General features: G+C 47.0%; 1 protein-coding gene across 1 annotated transcript; it reads right to left on the bottom strand.

The window, feature by feature from the left end:
• Positions 1-1,988: 1,988 nt before the first annotated feature.
• On the bottom strand, positions 1,989-25,989 carry LOC129387415 (uncharacterized). The gene is made up of 3 exons (XM_055076342.1): positions 25,318-25,989; positions 13,830-14,002; positions 1,989-2,554 (listed from the first exon to the last, which is right to left on the bottom strand). The coding sequence occupies exons 1-3, from the start codon at positions 25,397-25,399 to the stop codon at positions 2,348-2,350; spliced, it is 462 nt and encodes a 153-aa protein (XP_054932317.1). The 5' UTR covers positions 25,400-25,989; the 3' UTR covers positions 1,989-2,347.
• Between the last annotated feature and the right edge of the window lie 990 nt (positions 25,990-26,979).

The following is a 26,979-nucleotide window of genomic DNA, read 5'->3' as shown; positions in this document are numbered from 1 at the left end:
GTGCTGTGCTCCAACCACTTCCGTGACGACGATTATCACCAGAATTTATCTTTAAAACGTGCGTTGGGTTTGCCAGTCAAGTCGGCTCGTCTAAAGCCCGGCGCAGTGCCGTCAGTGTTCGCGTACACAAGGAGCTCGTCACCGCTGTCAAGGCCAGCTTTCGCGAAAAGAAGGAAGCTTGAGGTAAGAACCTGACTACGCGAACCATTGTTCAGTGTAGTGTAATACGTGTAAGGTAGTGATTGCTACAATGCTTTTTTCAGATAAATGGAGTTTGAGCTGGTGTACTGGTTTTTGGTAACAGTGAGGCGTTACGCCTGAATTAAACAGCGCTTGTACGAGAACGGTAGCAAACGGCACCGTACTAAAAAAGCGTTTCAAGTTTAGGCTCGTGCGCAGCTCTCCAATCATATCACATATCGAGACTGCGGCTACGCTATGCAAAATTCGCAACCGGAGACTCGAAAAGATCGGAGCAACGAAAACAAAGACGGCACGAGTGCGGACTGACTGATGATAACTGGTGATAGAAGGCCTTATGAATACACGAACTCGCCCAAACCTGGATTTTGATTTACTGCGAGCTCCTTCGTGCTAGCACGCTCAACGGAAGGTGCATGTTTATCTCCCGCTCTTGACGCAGGTTTCGTCGCAAAGCGCCGCGAATTTTCTATTTGCACGTGTGTTGTAAAACAGCCTGCATGCAGCTACCATAACGCAGTGCAAATGTAGAGCTTGCATGTGCTGAAAAGCCGGCGCACGCCAGGACGCTACGCTCCCCCCTTCTCTCGCGCACAGCGAGAAACCGACCGTCTCACGTAGCCGACGGAATTCGCCGCCTTTACGACTTCGGTTACGAGTAGTGTGCGGATGGCGCACAGATGAAGGTCACTACACGTACTGCACGAACCGGGAAGCTTTTCACGCGTTTAAACAGTCTTTGTAGATTGCCGACAGCTTTGGACAGCGCACAAATGCCGACGATCGCATCCCCGCTTACGTTCCACGAGGAGCCATGCAGGAACACAACACTACAGTTGTTTGACCGGAAACGAGCTCACTAGATCGGCGAAAGATCGGCGAGATCACTAGATCGCTTTGCGAAAAACATACTCACCAAAGAGCATTTCCAACACGAGGAGATCCCAAGACATCGCTTGCGTTCGCGTCGAAAGCACTGTTCGCACCAGCATCATTTGCTTCTTCGAGAGGCCGGCTCTTCGCAATCGGCTCGTACATGTAGGGAGTAAAGCCGAACTCCTCAGAAAAACACAGTCTCTCTAAATTTTCCAGTACCGTCTCAGAAAAACAGCACCAAACTACCTGGCACCACGCTTCATGTGTAACGGCAGCGGTCGGTTCGGACGAACACTAGTGTTGACGTCACGAGGCGCCCGACCAATCACAGGCGGAAACGAGACGCGCGAGCTGGGCTTGCCCCCTGCTGCACTTTTCGTCGAAATAAAATATATTTGCGCTTTCTTTCGCTCAATTTCAATATGATATTCGAATTCGGAGGGTTGAAAACCATTATGTACTGATGTTCACTCATTTTTTCTGGAAAACCTTTCAGCATCCCTTTAAGGCTTCTTTATTCGTCTAACGATGGTAGCGGACGGGCATACCAACGCTACGTTCGTATCAGTAGCGGAAGGTAGAAGGCGGTCTTTCTCAGCCAGGCAGCCTGTTTTTATAGCCTCGGTCGGTGACGCATACCTCGGGTGACGTGGCGGTGGCGCTATGTTTCATCGACCATGCAGTCCAGCACGCAGCTGTGTTATGCTGGGCCAGATGATAAGAAGACGGAGGGTGCGTAGAAATATGCGCGGAGTGTGTCGCCACAAACTCATCATGCCCGCTAGGTGTTGAAAGAAGCCGACGTACTCTGTCGACTCCCTCTTTTTTGGCCGTTCTTTGCAAGCACACGCGACAGAATGGCACTCATCTCAGTGGAGGCGACTCCCCATGATTCTCACGGTGGATATCAACGTGCACCTGAAATCCACTTTGAACACCCTCGTTACACGGATGAAGTGTATGGGTCACCCTAAGCGCCACAGACATAGTGCCCACTAGTGACGTCGCGGTGTCATGAACCACGTGTTCACCATGGCCGGTCTTGTTAGTCCCTTGCAAGTATGTGTCTACTTTAATGCGCATAAGGCGTTAGGAGGACATATGTTGCATAGCACCCATGCGGCTAAAAAGCATGAAAGAAAATAAAATAGCATTTAAGAATAGCACTTTAGAAAAAACAAGTTCGCCCACACATCAGCCTCTTCTACAGGTGTATACCTTTCGAAAATTATACGCATGACATACACAATCCTCTAGGATGATTTCTACCCTAATTTTTGCGTCCGTACTCGTAGAAGGCCCTTGCCGCCGACACGTTCCCGTCGATGCAGCTGTTGTGCATGGCTTCGTACTCGGAGGCAGGCACGTACACCAGCTCTCGGCTTGTGGCTGTGCGCACTGCGATGGCTCTGTCACTCGTGTTGTTGTCCAACAAGTAACGCCTGGCCAGCCTGTCATTCACCTTGGAGCACAGATGCTGCGCGAAAATGACATTCGCGGCACATACTTACTACCGCGAATTCCATCGTGCAAAAAAGAACTCCATATATCTTTTACGATCACTTCGCTGTGTATGTTACTTTTTCGCAGCACCGCTGATTAGTTCACCAGTGACCACGTACAGCATACGTATACACGTATGTATTCGTGTGCTTGCTTGCATCATCCAAGAAACTAAATTATATATTCTGAAATGGTATATTGGATAGCCGCTTTCGTGTACACACGGAGGCTCGAGTGTGTGTAGATGTGTAATTAAGGTTACCCTAATAGAGAAGGTCGCGGTATGCCGCGCGGTTACATAGCAGGAAAGGGAATTTATTGATTGGTCTGTATCATCGGGTTTAACGCCACAAGCACTACGGTGCTTTCGGACACTCTATATTCGAGGGCCCCCGTTCAATTTTGTTCACCGGTGGCTGTTTAGTATGAACCTGTATTATATGAAATGGCAAGGATTTTACATCAGTCTTTGTCTCTAGGTACCTTTTTTTAGCTATCGTTTGTTAACGAAGCTTTCCCTCAAGTCCAAATGTTTTAAGGCAGTTTGTCGTGTGCGTATCATGGCCACACACGCTTATATCGCCTTCCGTTTCTCTACCCCGGGTGCGCTTTAAAACCACGGCGCTGCAATTTTGCTTTCCTTTTCTTCCTTCTTCTCCACCCTTAAACTTGCTCTCTTAACTACTACACGCAGAGACAAAGCAACAGCGCGCGCATGCGATCCCATAGATGAGATGAATATATATATATATATATATATATATATATAGAGAGAGAGAGAGAGAGAAATTATCAGTCATAGCTCTCGTAGTATAGCCCTCTGGGCCGTTTCCTCTTTTCTATTTTTTTTCTTTCGGAAGTAGTCCTATTAGGCTTATTATAATTACACGAAGGTATTTCGCCCTCGTCAGCAGCAGTCCTTGAGACAGTTATTCCGGCGGCTATCTTCCCACGCTATGCGTGCCGCCCCCGCACCCGGTTAAGCTTTTCCTAGACGCTAGAGTTATACTATGTCCGCGCAACCTTGAGCGATCGGATAGCGCGTTTTCCCCTCTTGGCCGGCGGAGAAGGGAGGCTTTGTTTCCGGCCGCAGAGCCCTCCTCGTCTCAGTAAGGTGCCTGGTGGTGGTCTCGTGCCGACGATGCCCTCTCGGTGAGCGCATATTCCCCCCCTCATCTTTTAAGAGGTTCAATACTTACAAGCATTTGTCTCGCAAACCATATTTATTTCAAGGGAATTTACCACTTCTCAATAATTTCTCTCGTCGTATTCGAGTGCTGATTGCCGTGCTATCGTTTGATAACGAAGCTTTCCCTCAAGTCTAAATATTTTAGGGCAGTTTTCCTAGTCTCTAAAGCCGCTCGAGTTCGCTCTTCTCCTCAGACGGCCATTTTTCCAAGAAAGTATGCCTTCCAACCACTATCGACTATCGCGGACAACATCAGTCCCTTTACACGTACGTGTGAGGCTCGGAGCAGGAGCTATGGCGCTTGAAAGTAACCTGGGGCCTGACGAACCAACCGACTGAGCTATCTTTCCGGGCAACATCTAACGGTCACGAGTTCAAATCACCTGTCATGTTCCTTTTTCCCCCCCTTTTTCTTTCTTTTTAATGTCTTTTCCTTTATTTTATCACTGTACGGGAACCCTCCTAAAAAAAGAAAAAATAAAGAAAGATATATCTGCAATTATGTATGGCCACACATGTGCAGGTCATAAATACCAGGTTCTCTAGCCGGGTGCCATCCGTGCGGTATAACCGAGCTCAGATTGGTCCACCTTGACTGATCAAATAGGACACCACTGTAGGGTAAATGAGGCGTACAACTCCTGCGGGACCCGCCGTGGTTACTCAGTAGCTATGGTGTTAGACTGCTGAGCACGAGGTCGCGGGATCGGATCCCGGCCACGGCGGCCGCATTTCGATGGGGGCGAAATGCGAGAACACCCGTGTACTTAGATTTAGATGCACGTTAAAGAACCCCAGGTGGTCGAAATTTCCGGAGTCCTCCACTACGGCGTGCCTCATAATCAGAAAGTGGTTTTGTCACGTCAAACCCCATAATTTAATTTTTAATTTAACTCCTGCGGGGACGGTAGAGTATCCGCCTTCCGTGCAAGAGGACCGTGATTCAAATCCCGGTGCCGCACAATTCTCCACCGGTAAATGCAAAAAAAAAAACAAAAAAAAACCGTGTGTTGAGAAAATTGCACAAACAGGCCTGGAGTGCGGCCTGATCCCGGTGACCAGAACCGGTAACGCACTCTCTCACCAGAGCAGGATTGGCCACCCTGGTGCAGTACTTGGCCACTACCTCCTATATGAACACAACAATCAAACCCCGGCCCTCAGTCCCCAGCAGCTGCGAAGCAACTAACCACGGCGGCGGTCAGACCTGCGATGCTGCAGAGGGTGCTAAGAATCCCTGGCTCCGGACAGGCCGCCATTGGAATATGAACCTGGCAACGTTTAACGCTAGAACGTTATCTAGTGAGGCGTGCCTAGCAGTGCCATTGGAGGAGTTAGAGGGCAGTAAATGGGATATAATAGGGCTCAGTGAAGTTAGGAGGCCATAAGAAGCATATACAGTGCTAAAAAGCGGGCACGTCCTGGGCTACCGGGGCTTAGCAGAGAGACGAGAACTAGGAGTCGGATTCCTGATTAACAAGAACATAGCTGGTAACATACAGAAATTCTATAGCATCAACGAGAGGGTGGCATGTCTTATTGTGAAACTTAATAAGAGGTACAAAATGAAGGTTGTACAGGTCTACGCCCCTACATCTAGTCATGATGACCAGGAAGTTGAAAGCTTCTATGAAGATGTGGAATCGGCGATGGGTAAAGTCAAAACAAAATACAGTATACTGATGGGCGATTTCAATGCCAGGGTAGGCAAGAAGCAGGCCGGAGACAAGTCAGTGGGGGAATATGGCATAGGCTCTAGGAATAGCAGAGGAGAGTTAATAGTAGAGTTTGCAGAACAGAATAATATGCGGATAATGAATACCTTTTTCCGCAAGCGGGTTGGCCGAAAGTGGACGTGGAGGAGCCCGAATGGTGAGACTAGAAATGAAATCGACTTCATACTCTGCGCGAACCCTGGCATCATACAAGATGTAGACGTGCTCGGCAAGGTGCGCTGCAGTGACCATAGGATGGTAAGAATTCGAATTAGCCTTGACTTGAGGAGGGAACGGAAGAAACTGGTACATAAGAAGCCAATCAATGAGTTAGCGGTAAGAGGGAAACTAGAGGAATTCCGGATCAAGCTACAGAACAGGTATTCGGCTTTAACCCAGGAAGAGGACCATAGTGTTGAAGCAATGAACGACAATCTTATGGGCATCATTAAGGAGTGCGCAATAGAAGTCGGTGGTAACGCCGTTAAACAGGAAACCAGTAAGCTATCGCAGGAGACGAAAGATCTGATCAAGAAACGCCAAAGTATGAAAGCATCTAACCCTACAGCTAGAATAGAACTGGCAGAACTTTCGAAGTTAATCAACAAGCGCAAGACAGCGGACATAAGGAACTATAGTATGGATAGAATTGAACAGGCTCACAGGAACGGAGGAAGCCTAAAAGCAGTGAAGAAGAAACTAGAATAGGCAAGAATCAGATGTGTGCGTTAAGAGACAAAGCCGGCAATCTCGTCACTAATATGGATGAGATAGTTCAAGTGGCTGAAGAGTTTTATAGAGATTTATACAGTACCAGTAACAGCCACGACGATAAGGTGAGAGAGAATAGGCTAGAGGAACTTGAAATCCCACAAGTAACACCGGAAGAGGTAAAGGGCGCCTTGGGAGCTATGCAAAGGGGGAAGGCAGCTGGGGAGGATCAGGTAACAGCAGATTTGTTGAAGGATGGTGGGAACACTGTCCTAGAAAGATTGGCCGCCCTATATACACAATGCCTCATGACCTCGAACGTACTGGAATCTTGGAAGAACGCTAACACAATCCTAATCCATAAGAAAGGGGACGCCAAAGACTTGAAAAATTACAGACCGATCAGCTTACTGTCCGTTGCCTACAAAGTATTTACTAAGGTAATCGCAAATAGAATCAGGAATACCTTAGACTTCTGTCAACCAAAGGACCAGGCAGGATTCCGTAAAGGCTACTCAACAATAGACCATATTCACACTTTCAATCAGGTGATAGAGAAATGTGCGGAATATAACCAACCCTTATATATAGCCTTGATTGATAACGAAAAAGCATTTGATTGAGTCGAAACCTCAGCAGTTATGAAGGCACTACGGAATCAGGGTGTAGATGAGCCATATCTAAAGATACTGGAAGATATCTATAGCGGTTCCACAGCCTCCGTAATCCTCCACAAAAAAAGCAACAAAATTCCAATAAAGAAAGGCGTCAGACAGGGAGATACGATATCTCCAATGCTATTCACAGCATGTTTACAGGAGGTATTCAGAGACCTGGAGTGGGAAGAATTGGGGATAAAAGTTGATGGAGAATACCTTAGCAACTTGCGATTCGCCGATGATATTGCCTTGCTTAGTTACTCAGGAGACCAATTGCAATGCATGCTCACTGACCTGGAGAGGCAAAGCAGAAGGGTGGGTCTGAAAATTAATCTACAGAGAACTAAAGTAATGTTTAACAGTCACGGAAGAGAACAGCAGTTTACGATAAGTAGCGAGGCACTGGAAGTGGTAAGGGAATACATCTACTTAGGGCAGGTAGTGACCACGGATCCGGATCATGAGACTGAAATAACCAGAAGAATAAGAATGGGCTGGGGTGCGTTTGGCAGGCATTCTCAAATCATGAACAGCAGGTTGCCACTATCCCTCAAGAGGAAAGTGTATAACAGCTGTGTCTTACCAGTACTCACCTACGGGGCAGAAACCTGGAGGCTTACGAAAAGGCTTCTACTTGAATTGAGGACGAAGCAACGAGCTATGGAAAGAAGAATGATAGGTGTAACGTTAAGGTATAAGAAAAGAACAGATTGGGTGAGGGAACAAACGCGGGTAAATGACATCTTAGTTGAAATCAAGAAAAAGAAATGGGCATGGGCCGGACATGTAATGAGGAGGGAAGATAACCGATGCTCATTAAGGGTTACGGACTGGATTCCAAAGGAAGGGAAGCGTAGTAGGGGGCGGCAGAAAGTTAGGTGGGCGGATGACATTAAGACGTTTGCAGGGACAACATGGCCACAATTAGTACATGACCGGGGTAGTTGGAGAAGTATGGGAGAGGCCTTTGCCCTGCAGTGGGCGTAGCTAGGCTGAGGATGATGATGATGATGACCTTTTTTTGAGTAGGAGTATTAAATGTCACTTGATGTTTTAGGTCGAATAGAAGGACGAATAAACTTGCGTAATTTCATTTACGTGAGCCTCAGAACGAAGCTCCCAAGCAATAGTTGGATTCGGTTGGTTTCTTTGAAATCATGGTCTATTTGTTTGTTCTTGATGGGATCAGTAAATCCGGTAAGTAAAGCGCTGCGATGTAGAAGCAGTGGATGGAGTGTTGCTTATAAAATGGTTGAGCAAATCATTCAAAACAGAGCTACTAGAGTGATTTCGTGTTAAGAAAATATAATAGAGGCCAACTATGTTGATTGGATGATATAGTTTGTCTTTCGTATTCGTGCGCTATAAGAAATACTGTAAAAACATTGTCTAAATAATGTAAGACGGAAAGAAAACGTTAGGTACATTGCAAATTTTTTTAAGAAGATGTTGATGCCAATTCTGGTGAGCCTTCCATGTCAAACTTCACAGACGGCCCCGATCGGGCTCTGTTACAACTTGCTGCCAGTGGTGGACAGCGCATCTTCATCATGGTGTTTCCCACGGGTTTCCCTACCCCAAGACAAGTGTGACCTGCCAGAACACGACATAGTACGGTGCGGTATTGATAAAGTCCTGTTTTGCATGGTTTCTTATCCTGGAGCATTTTCTGGTATCTCTTTGGAGGAGGCACTATCCTCATTCGATTGGACTGCGCGTGTTCTCTTCTGGCAAGCAGCCATCGTAAGGCCCATACAGCATTGACACTGTTAGCCCGAGGTGCTGCCTTTATTTTCTCAACCATTGCCAGTACCAGCAATCTAATTTGAACAAATTGAAGGTAATTTGAAGAAAGTTAGGTCTTTTGCTTGAATTAATATTTGAAGTGAGTGAACCTCTTCAATGCTTGGCTTATGATGGGTTATTGAGTATCCAAATATAATTTCACCCCTTACGCGGACTACGTCGTGAACCAAGTCGCGGCCCATGCTTTTCTAGATGCCGTTGAAAATTCTGATACTCAAGTACTTGCCCTATTGCATCATCAAATAAGCTTCGTCGCAGCGCTGAAATCTGTGATATGAATCAAAATTGCAGCCGTAGAACCCTGTAAAGAGTTTTAGTTTTCGGAAATACGTGCTTCCCCACATGCGACTTTGCGGCGAAGCTGGTTTGGCGACGCCGATGGACACAATTTCAATATCAGTATTTCCAAAAGCATCTAGACAAACACGGGCCCTGACGTCATCCACGACGTCATGCGCGTAACAGAGGGAAAGCTTTTCGGTTGTCGAATAGTACATTTCAAGCCAGGATATGAAATTCCCTCACCTGAAGTTGTGATTTGAGCAATAGGCTCGTCATGACGCCCTGCTTCCCCTGTAGATGAGCCTTATTGTACGTAACATGGACGTCAATGACGCTTGTACCCGTCCTGCACTTTCCCGCTTATGTCAGGCGGTTTCATGGTAGATGCTGCCCTAGGTTAGCCGTACATGTTCTTGGCCCAAGCGATCCTCTTTGAGCAGTCGTCGACACGGTAGATTCTGTCACGTTCACTGACGCCTATTTCTTTTCAGCGTATTTATATGTGGTCCTCATGTTAACAACACAAGGCTGTTCGTTTACGGCACAAATGTTGCAAATGATGGACTGCATTCATTGAGCACACGCATGCATGAGGAATACACAACAATCTATTTTATTGTGGTTAGTAACCTGTGCTAGACTCTTCATTCTTGGTTCCCGCAGCGATGCTTCCAGCAAACAGCGTAGTTCCTTTTTGAAGTCATTACTACCTCCAGAAATAGCCAGTACACCAATATATACCGTTCCTTCCGAAAACTGTGCACCTAATTTTTGGAGTCACTGCTGCGAATTGAAGTAGTGTGTACCCCAGTGTATCTTACGCAGCCTGTTACTCCGCTGCCGGAACCCCTCGTTGTCTTAGGCATCTATGACCTGGGCGTTTATTCTTGTAAGCATGATGGTAACCGATGTTTGATATTTGCACCGACTGTATAAGCCAGAAGTGAGGGTTGCAACAACCTGAGGCGCTGTGGACCAGTACCCGTTGCGCTCTTACATGCGGTCTCTTGCGATCTTACCACTGTTTTCGCAGTTTAGGTAGTGGGGTAGTAAGCTGCTTCACTGCGAGTTGAAGCAACAGTATTTGGACGCTTCTAAAAAAAGGATCTTTTTTTACTCGCAATAGTTTGAAAAGTGAGATATGAATATCCCACAGCAAATCGCGCAAGTTCAACAATGCGAAGATGTTAGTCTGCTTTATTCCACTGTTCCTGTTCAGCATCCAGATGCTGAAATACTCAGTTGGCGCGAGCAAGTGGGGAATCTTGCGTAACAAGAACCAAAACAAGTAATAGAAATGCAGACTCTATGTACAGTCAGCCCAGAAATGTACTAAACTGGCTATATGGGTACGATTTATGTCAAAAGGGTACATGTGTCTGAGCACAGCAGAACCTTTCCCTGTGGTTAGGCTTTGGAATGTGGCAGTGGACGATGGCAACTCCTTGTTTGGCGAGTGAATGCAGTCCTATGATTTCCGCCCCTGGAGAGCGCGACAACAGTGATGGCTGTGCTGTATGCTACAGTTTCCGCATTCAAGGTGCTTGGAAATTCATGACAAGAACAGCCTGTTAGCTGGAGTAAGCATTCTGATTTGACGTTGTGTTCTTGCAGACACGTTTAAATTTCTGCGGCTGAAGCAATGAACACGAAGCAACCACCACAGTCTGAGTCAGCCAGATAAGGAAACGTAGGTGGGTAAACGAGTGCTGAACGTCAGGGTGGCGAGTGAAACGGCGAAGATGCACATACGGGTGCTTGTGCGAAACATCACTCTTGCGGTGTGGGCATTGAGAGAATTCCTGCGTCATGATACAACGTTCACCAAGGCTGAAGAGTAGATGGTGGGCTCAGGAGCCGATTGAGAAGGTTCAGAAGCTGAAGGACAGTGCGCCATGCTGCATCGATGATGAAGCGATATGCCGTAGAAGTTCCAAAATGTTTTATTCAGACCTTTCTGCTACTTCTCCTTCGACCGCAATAGGTCGTTGTGTCACATGAATGTGCATCAAGTATAGTAACAGCTGAGACGACAGGCCAACGGCATACAGCTGCTGCTCTTATTCGAACCAGATGAAAGGACTATCCGTGCTTAAAGATTGTTGAAAATGCCACGGTTCGTCAATCTTTGGAAGGCACCGTTCTTGTTCAAGCGAGATCGGGGCGAATAGCCAAGCTCGGTGGCGTGATGTGTGGACTCGGCGCTTTTGCTGGTGTGCAGGCTTGTATTACTGACGATCAGCCATGTCGCAGCACAGTACAGCTGAGCCTCGCTGATTAACATGCCACCCTACGAATGTTAGTATTCGTAAAAATCCTTCGGACGCAAAACCGGCGGAGGGGAGTACAGATATTTATTTAAAGATCGCTTCGAGTACATGCCTTATGTGGGATGCGTACGGTATTAACGATGGTTTAGCTTTTAGTCCTAGCCCACAAACAACAGCAGCAAAGTTGGTAAAGAGGAGACTCAGGATCGACTCACAATATTTTTATATCCCGCTAAGTTTTTCGGCGACGTTGAAATGAAGCAAATAATTTTTGAGGTATGACGTGCCATAGTTCTGACCTTATTATGAGGCGCGCTGAATGGTGGGGGACTAAGAACCTTATTTTTATAACCTATGCTTCTTCAACGTACACCCGACGCACGGTGCACGAGCATTATTCCATTCCGCCAACATCGGAATGCGGCTGCCGCGACCAGGACCGATCTCGCCACATCGAGCTCAGCAGCGCTGAGCTGTAGCCACTGGAATACCGCGGCGTGTTTTCAGCGACTGTTGCATATTTCGCCGTCTTCAGTGAACGTATTTGTATCAACTTGCTCGAAGTAAGCCCCTTTTTTGCGCACGGTCCCCATATAACCCCTTCCTTTTGGTAGTTCGGAGACCAGCGAGCGATACTTTTTCGCCAACATCATTTTCTTGCAGCACCTGACGCAACATTCGTAAATTCGTAAGAATGTATGACAAATTTGTAGCGTTTAAGAAAAAAGTCTGGAGAGTTCAGAGGCACGCGTTTACTGCTGTAGCCACTACTGCCATACACAAGATTGTGTATGGAAGTAGAAACTGGCCCAACACTTAGTTCTCGTGACGTAAACAGTAAACACAGCAATAGTTCTCGCCAGGCACGAAGTGTTTCCCGAGCGCACAATCCCAAATGCTTTCTCGTTATCGTAACACGAATAGGTGCGCTATGAAGTTTTAAAATTTATTTACGAATACTGTTTGCGCTGCCTTCAAATGATCGAGGAGTGGGTACAGAAAATAGAAACAACAAATAAAAGAACATCAACAAATGCTATGGTCAGGCAATTTCTGAAACTCAGAAGATGATAGGTTCAGCAGGTTGTTCCGCAATTCAACTGTGAGTGGAAAAAATTAGAATCTAAAACAATCCAGGTGCCACCTAAAACAGAGAAAGCCATGTGCGTGTGTTCTACGGGTAGAAATTGCGCAGGAACCCAAAAACGCGAAAGGAAGGATAATGCGAATTGGATATTGTTCAATTTTATGCAGCATTATTACCCGTTCGCAGGTGCGTCTATGAGGCAACATTTCAAGTGATAAGATAGCTGAAAGCAATAAAGCTGTGAAGTTATCATTGTGTCGAATAAAACCGTAGAAATATTGGAACGTATGTACTAACCAGATGCACTATGTGGTGAACAGACAAGTGCCGCGCAAAAGCTGCCTTCACTACAAATTTAGAGATTTCTAGTTTGTGTATTTTCAATTTAACTTTCGTTAGCCTAATTTGCCAGATGACTTTCAATATATTTAGTCAACATGCTTGCATTACTTCAAATCTGGGAAAATGTTAAAGGATATTTAAACTGACTTATGCAGTAATTTATTTATTATGGGGTTTTACGTGCCAAAACCACTTTCTGATTATGAGGCACGCCGTAGTGGGGGACTCCGGAAATTTCGACCACCTGGGGTTCTTTAACGTGCACCTAAATCTAAGTAACCGGGTGTTTTCGCATTTCGTCCCCATCGAAATGCGGCCGCCCTGGCCGGGATTCGATCCCGCGACCTCGTTCCCAGCAGCCTAACACCATTGACTTATGCACTACAAGCTGTGTTCAGGACTTCCCTATACTGAAAGTCACTGGTTCTCTTTTTATTTGTAAATAAACGCTTCATTAATTTTCTGATCCTGATTTTCGTTTACCGCTTCTTGCTCAAATAACAAAATGAGGAAATTGCAGTACTTAATAAAAATTGGCCATTTGTTTAAGACATATTCTTGTAGAAAAGCAGCCATTGGCGTACAGCTGGCGTTTGACTACGCAGATAAAAGTTGCGCATGTTACAGCGTTACTGGTCCAAAGCACTATGGAATTATAAGGCTCGATGTAGTGGAGGACTCGGAATAATATTCTATAAGACGGTTCTTCAGATTTCTTTACAAAATAGTTCAGCTTCGCTACCAGTGTCCACGTTCGTGTACACATCTTCTCAAGCGAAGTACTCAGCAATCAGTTCTGAGGCATTCAAATCACGCCGCTTTCTTTTCGGCGCCAGGGTTTACCTAGGTTCCAAGAGAAACTACCGCCTGAGGCGGCCACACAACAAAAAAAGAACAATGAAAAAAAAGGAAAGACCACCAGTAGCTAACGTGACGCCTTCGCAAATGTACACGTCTGTAGACACATTTTTCCCTTGGAAAAAGTCTTTCTACGTCACGAATTTTTTTCGTGTGAGCGGCGGCAGTAGTGTAAAATGTTACTTTTTATAAAAATTGTGCCTTTTATATGCCTACATTTTTTTTCGGTAGTGAAGAGGGACTCGTGAGAATGCATTCTCGTTGCCCTCGATGTATCGGTAGAACGTATTCTGTTCCGTGCAAATCAGCAAATTTATTCGACCTACTTACTTTGCCATGCTGGTTCTGGTAACAGCCGCTGTGTCCTATGTCGTGCTCATCACAGACGCTCCAGGGCAGCACAGGTGACAAGGATGCTGTCATATATATCCACGAGTAGGCTACCACGGGAATGTGGAACACCACCAGTAGCAGGTCGCCGTTCAGCATCGTCCAGCCCAAGCCTGCATACGAGTGAACAAGGTTCATGCAAGTTGCTACGGCTTGCATAATTACTGCGCCGCATCTCATCGAAAGAACACTGTAAATAACATCAACGCGTCCTCCGACGCCCTTTCAAGGTTAATTTCTTCAGTCACCAGCCTCATTAATTGAAGCACACTATAAATTGGAGGCCACCAACTCACCCCTACCGAGGAAATAGTAGAAAGCCTGTAAGTGATTTTGAGACCAGTTCCATAGGTCCAGTGTCAGTGTATACAGGGTGTGCCACCTAACTTGAGCAAAATATTAAAAGAAAACATCAAATGTTGCATCACTGGATAGAACCGAGGTATTGGTTGCCGTCACTTAGAGACACTCAGATTAATTTTTACCGCCTACTTACATAATTATTCTCTATTAATAAATCAACTTCTCAAATATTATATTTAGATGAAAAGTATCAACGACGAAATTGTAGACCAACGTGAAAAACCACCGATACAACTTTCTGTTGCTCGATACGTTCTACATAAAAGTTTTCTTCTGAGCGTGAAAGTAGCCCGCGAATACAGGCAAAGTGGCTCCAGCGGTCAACCGCGCGATAATTTTGCGTGTTTGTATAGGCTTCTTCCGGGTTCACTAAAACCTACCGCGGGCCCTTATGTGACGACCACGTGTCGAGCCTACTCGTTTGTCTTCAATCACGTTGCGCAATGCTCGCTCCCAGTTATTTCTTTCCTACATGACCGCGAAGCAGAAGCAATCTGCAATGGACGGCATTCATCATCAGAACGGTACACCGTAACATTCCGACCACAAGTAAACGGTTGGTTCGCTTCATGTTTCTGCGCACTCATTTGTCTTTCAACATCGAGATTCAGAAACACGTACAGCACTCAAGCCCTACCATTCATTCTGAGGGAAAGACATTTCAATAGTTAACGTGGGGTCAATTCGGGTGTTTTTTTAATACTTGCGGCCGTCCTGCAATTGTTTCAGATTTATATGACGTTGTCATTCCTTGCTCATATTCCACTCTGTATTTCTTGCGTGGTATTATGTATTCTTTATGTCCATGTTGAAATGCTATTCTTCTCTGTGGTGCTATAGCTAAAGTATTTCTCTACATTATTTATTTGTTTGACTTTCCTTCAATTGACACTATTGTGCTTATTTATTATTTGATCTTCATTAAGCGTATTTTCTTGATGGCCCATATGTATATGTTTCGGGTATAGCACTGCTTTATCTATATCCTGTACAACATAAGTATGGTGCTTATAAAGGCACTCACAACCTGCCAGAATGTGTTGTGAGGTGTTTGGTGGATATGAAGTGTCATTATTATTTATAGCGATATTATTATTTATATTTTTATTTGTAGCGATCATTATTATTTATAGCCATACAATCAAACGTGCTATTCGCAATAAAGGTAGAAATAATTTTAAATTGGCACAGAAAGTTAAAAAAACGTAAGTGGTGCGAACTGGTGGTGAATCCTCGGTACGTCGGATATAGTATATGATATTAGTATACCTAAGTCAGCTATTATAAGTACCGCATACTTATTGCTTAAAATTTCAGCTTGGATGTTATTAGGCTTTTGCGCTTTATTCTATACGCATTAAGATAAATATCTCGTACACACTAACGAGCTCTGCCTTCGTGGTAGCTATTGGAGCGGCAGAGTCGCTCATTGCATGGTGGGTCAGGAGCGTTGTACGCGCGCAAGTCCTTGAGTTAGCAAACCGTGTTCTGTTGTCTCTGTGAGATACAAACAGATACTGCAACGCTAGCATTGCTGGCATATCCTACTACTTAGCTTCGCTTGACTAATTAACAATTAGAACAGGAGCCCCCCACTCGGGAATTGTCCTATACTGCGTAGTATTCTTGTAATCACTGCTTATGAAGCCGATATTACACCCTTGAAGTCAACCTTGCGCATTATAAGAGACAAGGAAATGCAAAGAATACCACGCACACTGTGACAATATCCACACTAACACGCTCGTTTTTAGCACAAATCTCGCGTTTGATAAATAAAACAAAGGTTGTTGTAGAGCTTTCTTGCTCGCACAATATGCCCACCGATACGGTCACTTGCGTTCTAACACGCCCTCTTCAGAAGCTTATCCAGAGCAGCCAGCGTCATCACGCCTCTCCCCCACCTCAATTTAGGCGACCGCGCGTATGCCTACATGCAAGCTTTTGTCTCGCTACGCATGGTTGAAATTCACATGGGCCCCCATGCGTCCTCTCCCTGCGCCCTTAGCGAATTGGACAAGGTTCTCTGGTATGCTATTTTCTCTTCAATGTCACAGCCACCTTTAGACCGCGCTCTTCGCCATATCCTTTACCTTCGCCACATCATCTATGCGAACGACATCCTCCTGTGGACCACCCTCGGCAGTGATGACGCCATAGAGGACACATTATAAACCATCGCAAACCTCACACATGAACACGAACAAAGGATAAGTCTATCCTGTTCTCCGGAATAGTCTGAGCTACATCTCATACACCCCTCACCATGTTCCCTGATTACGGTCCACATCGTCGTTACAGTGGACGGACGCCCTATCTCAGAGGTTGGCACACTCCGCTTCCTGGACCTTCACATCCACAACAACGACCAGAAAGAACACTTTCACTATCCGGAAACTCAAGCGGGTGATGGAGACGCTCTCGCATCTCATCCGTAGAGTTTCAGGCAAACACTATAACATGCCTTCATACTCAGTCGTTTCCTCTACAGAATCTCACGCATCCGATCTTGTGAAGGATAAATCATCACCCTGGATTTTATGCTTCGCAAAGCCTACAGCGTAGCCTTACACCTCCCCCCCCCCCCAAACCTAAACTCTTACATCTACAGCTTGCCCTCCATCAATACCACAAACGAACTCATAGAGGCCCACAGACAAGCACAACACGCTCACCTAAGTTAATCCTTCACAGAACGTTACATAATTGATACTCTCCGAACTCGCATACTAGCAGCAGACCCCAAATTACTACTAGTCACCCGCCCCATACACACAAAGCTCCTAGTAAAACCCCTCCTGAAGAACACACACGTGACCTATCACTCGGCCCGCTGCATAGCACATGCAAAAGCTCTCCTCAAATACTACGGTTCGAAAGCTCGCGCCGTATGGGTGGACGCGGCCTTCAGGGGCGAAGACAGGGCAGTTGCAGTCGTTTACGATAGAGCGGCCGTGACCATATACTCTCTCCCATCGTAACTCTCCACCCCTTTCCTGTCATACCCGCCCCAGCATCCACAGAAGAGGCGGCAATCACACTTGCCCTTATGCGCACTAATGCCCGGTACGTCCTTACTGACTCAAAAACTTTACTCCTAAGCTGTGCACCAGCACCAGTCTATGAGAATCCTTTCTGCAGTCTCAGCGTGGTCCCACAAACCCGCCCCGCCATGTGGAGCTGATTTGCGTGCACCGCGCCTGAGGACTCATCAACCGGGTGGTGGCGGAATCGGGCTCTTCCCGTGAGCGCACGCACTCCTTCAGCGAGCTGAGCCGCGGATATTGCGCCAAACGCCAGCTATATGCCCGCACCACCAGTCCTTTTGCAATTTTCATGAAATATTGACGCGAAATTAGTTTGCACGTGATGACACGGGACCCTTAGGGCGAGAACGAGGAAGTTCGTGGTTGCACGCGCGCTCTCCGAGGACCAGGCATCGCTAAAGGCAGACGTTTTTTTGCTAATCTGTCGGTGGTAAACTGTTTTAGTTGTAATAGCTGCGTGACATTTCTGGTGGAGGTGCCGGTTATGGTCGATGTTTAGATCTCCGGAGCATACCCCAGACCAAAGCCCGGCGAGTAGTTCAACCGAGCTTACCCCTGTGCACGTACATGCCAGCCGACGTCTCCAGGGACTCCAGCCACAGGACGGTCTGCTACTTGAACGAAGTAGAATGACGAACCAACCACCTCCTGCCACTCCTGCAGCGTCGCACGTTGTAGTCAATCACATCCGGATGCCGAATCTGTTCCACGGAAGTGCTTCAGAGGACGCCGACGACTGGCTTGACCATTTTGACCGGGTTGCCAACCTCAACGACTGGAACCATGAGCGTAAGCTACACTACGTGTACTTCGCTCTTGAGGATTCCGCGAAAACATGGTTTTAGAACCGCGAGCCGACACTGACATCATGGGAAGAATTTCGTAGGCAGTTCCTCAATGCCTTCGCCAGGGCGGACAGGAAGTTGAGGGCGGAGCTAGCGTTGGAGGCAAGAATTTAAGGCCCGAATAAGCGAGTGACGGCGTACGTAGAAGACATGAATCCGCTTTTCAGACGTGCGGACCCTTCTATGACTGAAACAAAGAAGGTGCGCCATCTGATGCGCGGCGTCAAAGAGGAAATCTTTGCTGGCTTCATTCGAAATCCGCCGACGACACTTGCAGAGTTCCATGACGAAGCCACTACTATGCAAAAGGCCCTTCAACAGCGGGCCAGGCAAAACAACCGTGACGCCATGATTTCAAGGCAGCTCTCTGCCGTTGCCCTCGGTAACGACGTTGGCGCCTTGCGAGAACTCATCAGGGCTGGCGTCAAGGAGGAACTGCAAAAGATGCAGACGACCACTGCCCCTGTGGGACAACTTTCCATTGCGGAAATGGTGCGCGCCGAGGTCCGACAGGCTGTCCATATTCGTCGACAGTACGAGGCACCACAGCAGAGACCGCATGCCGAAATGAGTTACACTGAAGCAGTACGCCGTCCGCCAACCTCAAGTGCGTGTAGCATGGTACACCACACTCAACAAATGGACGTAAGCTTCAGGCCGCCTCGCAGCCCACCGCACATCGCCGAAGCAAGGACTAGGAAGAGCGACGTCTGGCGCACCACAGACTACAAGCCCATTTGTTATCATTGTGGCGAAGCCAGACACATCTACAGAATGTCTCTTTATCGCCATGTGGGGCTCCGTGTATTCTCGCCGAATGCACCTCGTCCACGACCTGGTGAGCGGCCGCCGGAAATAGAGAGTTTCGTCGCAAATCGTCGCAATGTTGATCAGTGATGGCACGAGCTCCGTTCGTCGTCTCCTGTTCGTTACACGTCACCATTACCAAGCCAAGCCTTTACTCGCGGCGCTCTGAGACGCCGCTCGCCTAGCCCGGCGGGTCGGGAAAACTGAGTTCAGCGACCTCCGGAGGTGAGGCCGCTGACGATGACCGTACGCAAGATCCTCCACTACGACGACAACGACGAAAACAGAATGATGCCGACGTACGGACGGGGACAAACACCTTACGAGAGGTAGTAACGTCGAACATTCCCGTCACCATAGACGACGAAGAAATAACGGCGTTCATCGACCCCCTCGTCACCTGCGACGCATTCGACGGCTGTGAGGGTATTGCGGAGGCAAATATCCCGCTGTTGCTCGAAAGACACATCTGCATCGCCCGGGGCCTTGCTAGAATACAGCATAAGTGCTCGCAAGTTTTGTTGACAAACTTCAGCCACGAGTATCAGCACGTCCCTCAAGGTACAGCTGTGGCATTCCTGAACGACATTGCTGACTGCACCGACATCGGCACGTTACAAGTGACTTCACCGGATGCAACAACTCACGCCAGCCTGAATACCAGCGTCCACATTAATGCTTACTTAGCAGATGTACAGAAGGATCAGCTGCTGGGCTTACTGACAGAATTCCCCGGCTGTTTTTCCACGGAATCCAAAGTCCAGCGCACTTCCATTACACAACACCGGATCGTTACAGAGGAATCGGCGCGGCCTGTACGTCAGCATCCGTATCGCGTGTCGCCTGTGGAGCGGGAGGCGATTAAGCATCAAGTTCAAGAAATGCTAAATGATGACGTCATCCAACCGTCGACAAGTCCGTGGGCATCGCCTGTCCTACTGGTAAAAAATAAAGACAACACACTCCACTTCTGCACTGACTACAGACGGCTTAACGGAGTCACCAAACGCGACGTTTATCCCCTGCCACGGATCGATGACGCTTTGGACCATCTGCGTCATGCTCAGTTCTTTACTTCGTTAGACCTAAAGTCAGGCTACTGGCAAATCGAAGTGGACGAGCGTGACCGTGAAAAAACCGCCTTCGTGACTCCCGATGGGCTGTACGAAATTCAAGTGCTGCCTTGCGGTCTTTGTTCCGTTCCTGCTACGTTCCAACGAATGATAGACACTGTACTCGTTGGACTAAAATGCCAGACGTGTCTAGTGTACCTAGACGACGTTGTTGTTTTCCAGCACGTTCGATGAACATCTCGCCCGGCTACAAGATGTCCTTACAGCAAAAAGCAAGGCCAACCTCACCATCAAGCCTGAAAAATGTTACTTTGGCTTCCCGGAACTCAAGTTTCTAGGCCACGTCGTCAGCTCTCAAGGAGTACGACCAGACCCAGAAAAACTCGCTGCCGTTGTCGAGTTTCCTCGTCCTAAAGACAAAAAGGCTGTTCAGCGGTTCCTGGGCCTCTGGGCCTCTGCGCTTACTACCGTGGTTTCGTTGAAGGCTTCTCAAGGATTGCTTAACCACTCACGAGACTGACGCGACAAGATGTGCCCTTTGCGTGGACGGAAGACGAAGAGCAGGCCTTCACCGAATTGCGTAAACGCCTTCAATCCGCTCCAGTGCTGGCGCATTTTGATGACACCGCGGCAACTGAAATACACACCGACGCCAGCAACGTTGGACTCGGGGCCATTCAAGTTCAATGGCAAGATGACGCAGAACATGTAACTGCGTACGTGAGTCGTAGTCTGACAAAAGCAGAAGCTAATTAGTCAAATATCAAAACGAATGCTCAGCAGTCGTGTGGGCCAGCAGCACGTTCTGACCCTACTTATACGGCCGGCCATTTCGAGCGATCAGTGATCACCACTCGCTCTGCTGGCTTGCCAATCTACGAGACCCGTCAGGTCACCTCGCTCGTTCGAGCCTCCGCCTCCAGGAATACGACATTACTGTTGTCTACAGATCCGGCCATAAGCGTAGCGACGCTGACTGCTTGTCACGTTCTCCTATTCCCTTGACATGCTCCGACTTGGAGCTAAATTTGCCGTTTCTTGGTGTCGTCGACGTGGCGCGCATGGCTTACTATCAACGTGCAGACCCTGAGCTGCTTCCAGTCATCCGATATCTCGAGGGAGCTGACGTTATTGTCCCACGCCCACTTTCACGAGAATCGACGTCGTACTGCCTGCGAAATGATGTCCTGTACAAGAAAAATTTCGAGAACAGCCAGGAAACGTTCCTTCTCGTCGTTCCGACGGCATTGCGCGAGGAAGTTTTACAGGCGTGTCACGGCAATCCCTGTGCCGGCCCCTTAGGCTTCGCGAGGACATTAGCACGCATACGGCAAAAATACTATTGGCCACACCTATTTTCGTCGGTTCAGCGCTATGTGCGAACGTGCCGTGACTGTCAGAGGCGTAAAGTTCCACCCGTCAAGCCTGCCGGCCTCCTTCAGCCTTTGGATCCGCCTCCGGCGCCGTTCCAGCAAGTGGAAATGGACCTTCTTGGGCCGTTCCTAACGTCATCCTTGCAAAATGAGTGGTTAATCGTGGCAACTGACTATTTACCTCGCTATGCGGAGACGAAAGCTGTGCCGCGGGGAACTGCTGCTGAAGTCGCCAGCTTCTTCGTCCACAACATCGTGCTTCGCCACGGTGCACCCGCTGTACTTATTACTGACCGCGGTGCAGCGCTTAGAGCGGAGTTATTGCAACAAGTCGTCACAGTGACGCACACCGACCACCGAAAGACCACAGCCTATCATCCCCAAACTAATGGCTTAACAGAGCGCCTAAACAGAACATTAGCCGACATGCTCTCCATGTACATTGATGTGGAACACAAAACATGGGATGAAATTTTGCCATACGTCACGTTTGCTTACAATACCGCTGTGCAGGAGACCACCGAGTTTACACCATTCGAGCTTTTTTACGGACGTCGCGTTACAACCCCCTTAGACGCCATGCTCCCGGTAGACCACGGAACCACAAGGAATGACACCACTGAAGATTTCGTCGAGAAAGCCGAGGAAGCTCGCCAGCTTGCTCGGAATCGCATCCGCACCCAGCAGAATGTCGACGCCTACTGTTACAACCGGACCCGACGGAATGTCCAGTACTTACCAGGCGACCGCGTGTGGGTGTGGACACCTATCCGACACCGTGGGCTCTCAGAGAAATTTTTACGACGCTATTTCGGCCCCTATGAAGTTCTACGCCGCCTCAGTGATGTGAGCTACGAGGTGGTGCCTCAAAGCTCTGATTCTGGTTCGAACCGACGCCGTCCTCGTGCTGAAGTCGTCCATGTAGTACGCATAAAGCCGTACTACGCACGCGAGGGCTAAGCAACCCTCACAAACCGCTTCAGCATTGTGTGCATTCCTGTATGTCTTTTTTGGCTTTTCATGTTGGCACTCATGCCCATAGTGCGCGCCCGCTGCCCTTGAAGCGACCGGGCCGGTAGCTTTTGAGAGGGGAGCAATCACGCGAAATAAGTTTGCACGTGATGACACGGGACCCTTAAGGCGAGAACGACGAAGTTCGTGGTTGCGCGCGCGCTCTCCGACGACCAGCCATCGCTAAAGACCGACGTTTTTTTTTTTTTTTTTTGCTAATCTGTCGGTGGTAAACTGTTTTAGTTGTAATAGCTGGGTTACAATATTATGGGGACGCCTTAAGATCTGCACCCTTCCCTCCCTCTATTTCCTGTCCCTCTTCCATCCAATGACATATACTCCTGTCTGTACCCAATGCACCCAACCCCACGCTACCCTTACCCACATGCTCGTTGCATGTTCGGTGAACCCTCCCTTGCGGGGCGCGGAACTCCTGGCCACCTGGAAGCAATGGAAGACCCTGTTGTGATCGACGGACTCGGCCAGGCTCACAGCCACTGACCGCGCCACCCACATCATGGAAATCCATAAACTCATGAACGTGTTGCACAGCGGAGTATCGCTTGCTCTATTTTCTCCATGCCAGTAAAATCGCTCGCTCCAGAATAGGAGCCGCTGGTGCGCCTTGGTTCAGGTATTTACGCGATGCCACGTTACCCAGATGGTATGACTGCTTGCGTCACGCGTGCGTCTGAGCGCGCGCTGCTGCCGTGCCGGTGGAGAAGCGATAGACCCTCCGTCCCGGCATCTGTCACATTATCACGCGTCTGTCAGTCTTCCTCTGACTTCCGTCGCGAGGCGCCACCCAAATGTTACTGTGCGCCACGACCGTAAAGCAGGTGCGAGCGCTAGCCCAAGGGGGGAGTGGTAGGAAAGGACGAGATGGGAAAGTGTATATAGTCAGAGAAAATAACTTATTACATCCTAGATGGCATCATCGTTTTTTCTTTGTTTTGTGCACGAAACGGAACGTAGAATAGAATGGAGCAGAAAATGAACGCGGCATCTAGACGAAGTATGCTACGCAATAAAAACGCCTGGCGCGCCAGCAAAAGGATGGCCTTCTAGAGTAGTTTCTGTTACGGGGAGAGAGTCGTCAGTGGGGGGTAGATTTTGACACCAGCTATTTTTCTAAAAGTCATTTATTGTTTTAGAAAACGTCACCTACGGTAACCGGGGCTTGATAAGCAACACATTACTTTCTTACAGCTAGGCCCGCCTTTGTTGTCTGCTTCCTACGGATGCCGGCGGATATACGCTATCGTGCTCACTAATTACTGTGTTCACTTTGTTTCTTGAGGAGGACTACATCCTCAATGCAGATCGCAAAAATTCTGATAAAAATGTTCCACGGTGCTTTTCGCGTTACTACGGTATAATTGAACACTGAGACCAGTAGGGTTTCCTTTGCACTAAAGAAAGGGGTACATCAGAAGTCGGTTTTAGTCCTTATGAATGAAATAGAACAATGGGAAATAGAGAATGAGCAGGGTGTTATGATTAAATGGGACAAGTCGCTTGACAGAGCAGCCACTATTTTAGAATAGGGATTCGGAGAGAACAGCATTAACGTTGTATTCATATTTCGTTTAGAAATGCGTAGCAAAAGATAAACGAATATTTAGTAAATTATTACCATCTCCTTACGTTCAAATAGTGTAAAATTCATGAATATGTGTAGGACAATAAAGTTGACAAACTTTGCTAGCAGTTTACATTCACATGTGAAGTGTTAAGTGTCATACGCGGTAACAATATCTGGACATTTAGGAACGTAAGTAAAATTCAACGATGACCAGAGACAATTGTTGTGACTAATTTGTAAATTTAGGAAATATCCGATATCCGCATTATCGATCTAGAGAGCCTACTCAATCTCGGTCATGGCAGAGTTGATTTATTCTTTATTTTTTATTAAACTAAATAGATTGCTTAAATACATTCTACCGTGAAAAATTTCCATATAACAATCTCTCAGTGCAATGGGAATAACGACAGGTGGTGGCCTCCTATTCGGCCGTCCTGTACGTCCGCGTTTGCCCTGAGGTTTATGCTCGAAAAGTTGCCACGCGAATGTTAGGAACGCGGGTGACGGCGTCTGTTTGCAGGACGATTTGGATCGTATTACAAGGTGGTGCCTGAAGTGGCAAACAACGTTGAATCCAAAAAAAGTGTGTTTACATGCGCGTTTCCAAAAAAAAGGAAACGAATAGAAACAGCATACACCATAAATACGATGATATTACTACCGAGCCAACATGGAAATATCTTGGCACTGTTTTATCGCATGGTTGTTCATGGAATGCCAATATTATGTTGTTGGTAAAGCAGCAAGGGCTCTTAACTTTATGCAGCGGAAAATGACATGCGCACCCCAGAAATTAAAGAACACAGCCTACCTCACATGTATTAGACCGATTTTGGAGTACGCATGCCCTATATTGGACCCGATGAAGGCAAAGTCTACAGATCAGCTCGAAAAAATTGAGAATAGAGCTGCGCGTTTTTTTTAGAGCGGTACAAGCACACAGATAGCTGTGCCATTGTGAAAAGAGAATTGGGTTGGGAATCGCTTTCTTTTCGCAGAAAAAGAGTGTGTTTGAAGTTGTTCTTTTGTGTTATTCATCGTAACACTCGAATTTCTCGTAAAACCTATTTTGATGAATCCAATTACATATCTAGTCGAAATGAGCACCGATACAAAGTGAAAGCGTGCCGTGCAAGGACAAGTATGTCCTACAGTTCCATCTTTCTGATGACTATTAGAGATTGTAACCGGCTGCAGGAGAGGGAAGTGTGCTGTATAGATAAAGAAGCGTTTCATTCAACTCTGTAATCCGTCTGCTGTAACGCCGTTTGGCAAAGCAGGACACTCACTGAAGAAAGAATGAAAAATAAACAACAAGCACCTCTCGCCATGGGAAATCCCTCGAAGGCCCTGGGTATAGACCATCCACAGAACTGTCCTAGGAAGAGCTCTAGATACAGCATTGGCACACTAACGGTACAGGTCAGTATCAGGTACACCGCCAGGAACACCACTGCGCAAGGGCCAAGTCAACAAGAAAAAAATAAACTGCATTAGGCAGCAGCCACAAAAGCACTCAATCACTACTAGATTGGCGGAGCACACCTGTGCGCACCAAGCACCAGTACTCTTAAAATAATGCAGTATCAAACAGTGGATATAGAAATGTAACGCCTTCAGCGTCATAATTGAGCTCGTAAGCTATAGTGTCATATCAAGTCAAAGTATCAGACAAATTTCAAATATTTTGAATTGCACACAAATTATTACTTTACGTGGGACGCGCATGTTTCTGAAGTGTGCAAAAAAAAAATAACTAAGAGCACTGTCGTCATATATCGATAAGCTTCAAGACGGAGCCAATGTGATTGCACGGTATAAGGCAACAATCCAAAGGGGAAAGCGTCATCTTATATGGCTTGAGAATATACGATGGTTGCTTGCAGAGTAGGAGAGATAAGATTAACCAGCTTCTTCGAAGAATTGCAAGAAACGTAACATTTGTTTCGCGATTGCACAAAGTAAGTGTAGAATGGTCGTTGCGGCACTCTAAATGCTAAATGCACCCCTATAATGCTGTTATCTTATACTTTGTAGCAAGTACTAGAACATGGACTATAAAAATGAACTATGAAAGGTAATACTCTCAGACAGACAGAACGGTATGCTATACAGAAAATTTGCACAAGCTATGGTAAGAGAACGCGTCAATATTATGCGCCATGTATATTGACCTCCATTTCAACGAACTTAACAATATAGGCCTCATTAAGAACGCTAAAGAACTTGAAATAGCTGGTGTTTGATTATTTAGAAAGCTAATAAATGTGATGGTTATCAATAGAACATAAAGTAATCATTCCGTTTAGAAGATGCACGCAACTGCCAGAATTTTTATTACCGTTTTCACTGTGTTCTTTCCCAACAGACATATTGTTAACTTAAAGCTGACCTTGATGCAACATAGTTCTGCTTCTAGTTTGAATATATATATACCTGTGTATAATATGTAATAATCTGTGTTAATTGATTTCTGTTAAAGCGATAGCGCTAAGGGCCCCGTGTCACAAAAAATCCGGTGTCGGTGTCGGCGCTGGAGGAATTGTCAGTAAGCGAAAATGCTTGTATATATTTAGGTATATGTATATGCCACTGCATGCTATAAGACGTACGATATTTGCGGGTTAGATTGGCACACCATTCTATCACGAAAGTTGCTGATACCTCGCGTTACATTCTTGACAAAGTTATTCCTCGGGATTTTGAGAATGGCAGCCCACTAACAAATGTCTCTTGTGCTTGCCTCTTTTGCGCTTGTGTCCTTTGGCACATTTTCTCAGGCTTGAATATTATATGGGCGAAGCAATAACAGATACCTGAAAATGATGTCATTTTTGTGGCACGGCTGTGCACAACTTGCGGAATCGGCCCACGCAAAAGGCAGCGTTTTTAACAGAAAGCTTGCCTTCAAGCACAGCGTTCGACGCCAGAATTTCCCGGTAAACATTCGGGTTACTTAATCTGCAGCTGCCGGGAAGCGTGA

Source organism: Dermacentor andersoni, chromosome 2, assembly GCF_023375885.2.
Source record: "Dermacentor andersoni chromosome 2, qqDerAnde1_hic_scaffold, whole genome shotgun sequence".
In the NCBI taxonomy this organism is placed as follows: domain Eukaryota; kingdom Metazoa; phylum Arthropoda; class Arachnida; order Ixodida; family Ixodidae; genus Dermacentor; species Dermacentor andersoni.
The sequence above is the reverse complement of the archived record's forward strand: the minus strand, read 5'-3'. Positions and strand labels throughout refer to the sequence as shown.

What these genes read in the sequence shown, in the direction of transcription:
- LOC129387415 (XM_055076342.1), bottom strand. Translation starts at nt 25,399, where the DNA reads ATGCTGTATCTAGAGCTCTTCCTAGGACAGTTCTGTGGATGGTCTATA. An exon ending in GGGATTTCCCATGGCGAGAG is followed by an intron (nt 14,003 to 25,317) that starts GTGCTTGTTGTT and finishes ACTCGTATGCAG; the next exon opens with GCTTGGGCTGGACGATGCTG. An exon ending in ACCAGAACCAGCATGGCAAA is followed by an intron (nt 2,555 to 13,829) that starts GTAAGTAGGTCG and finishes ATTTTCGCGCAG; the next exon opens with CATCTGTGCTCCAAGGTGAA.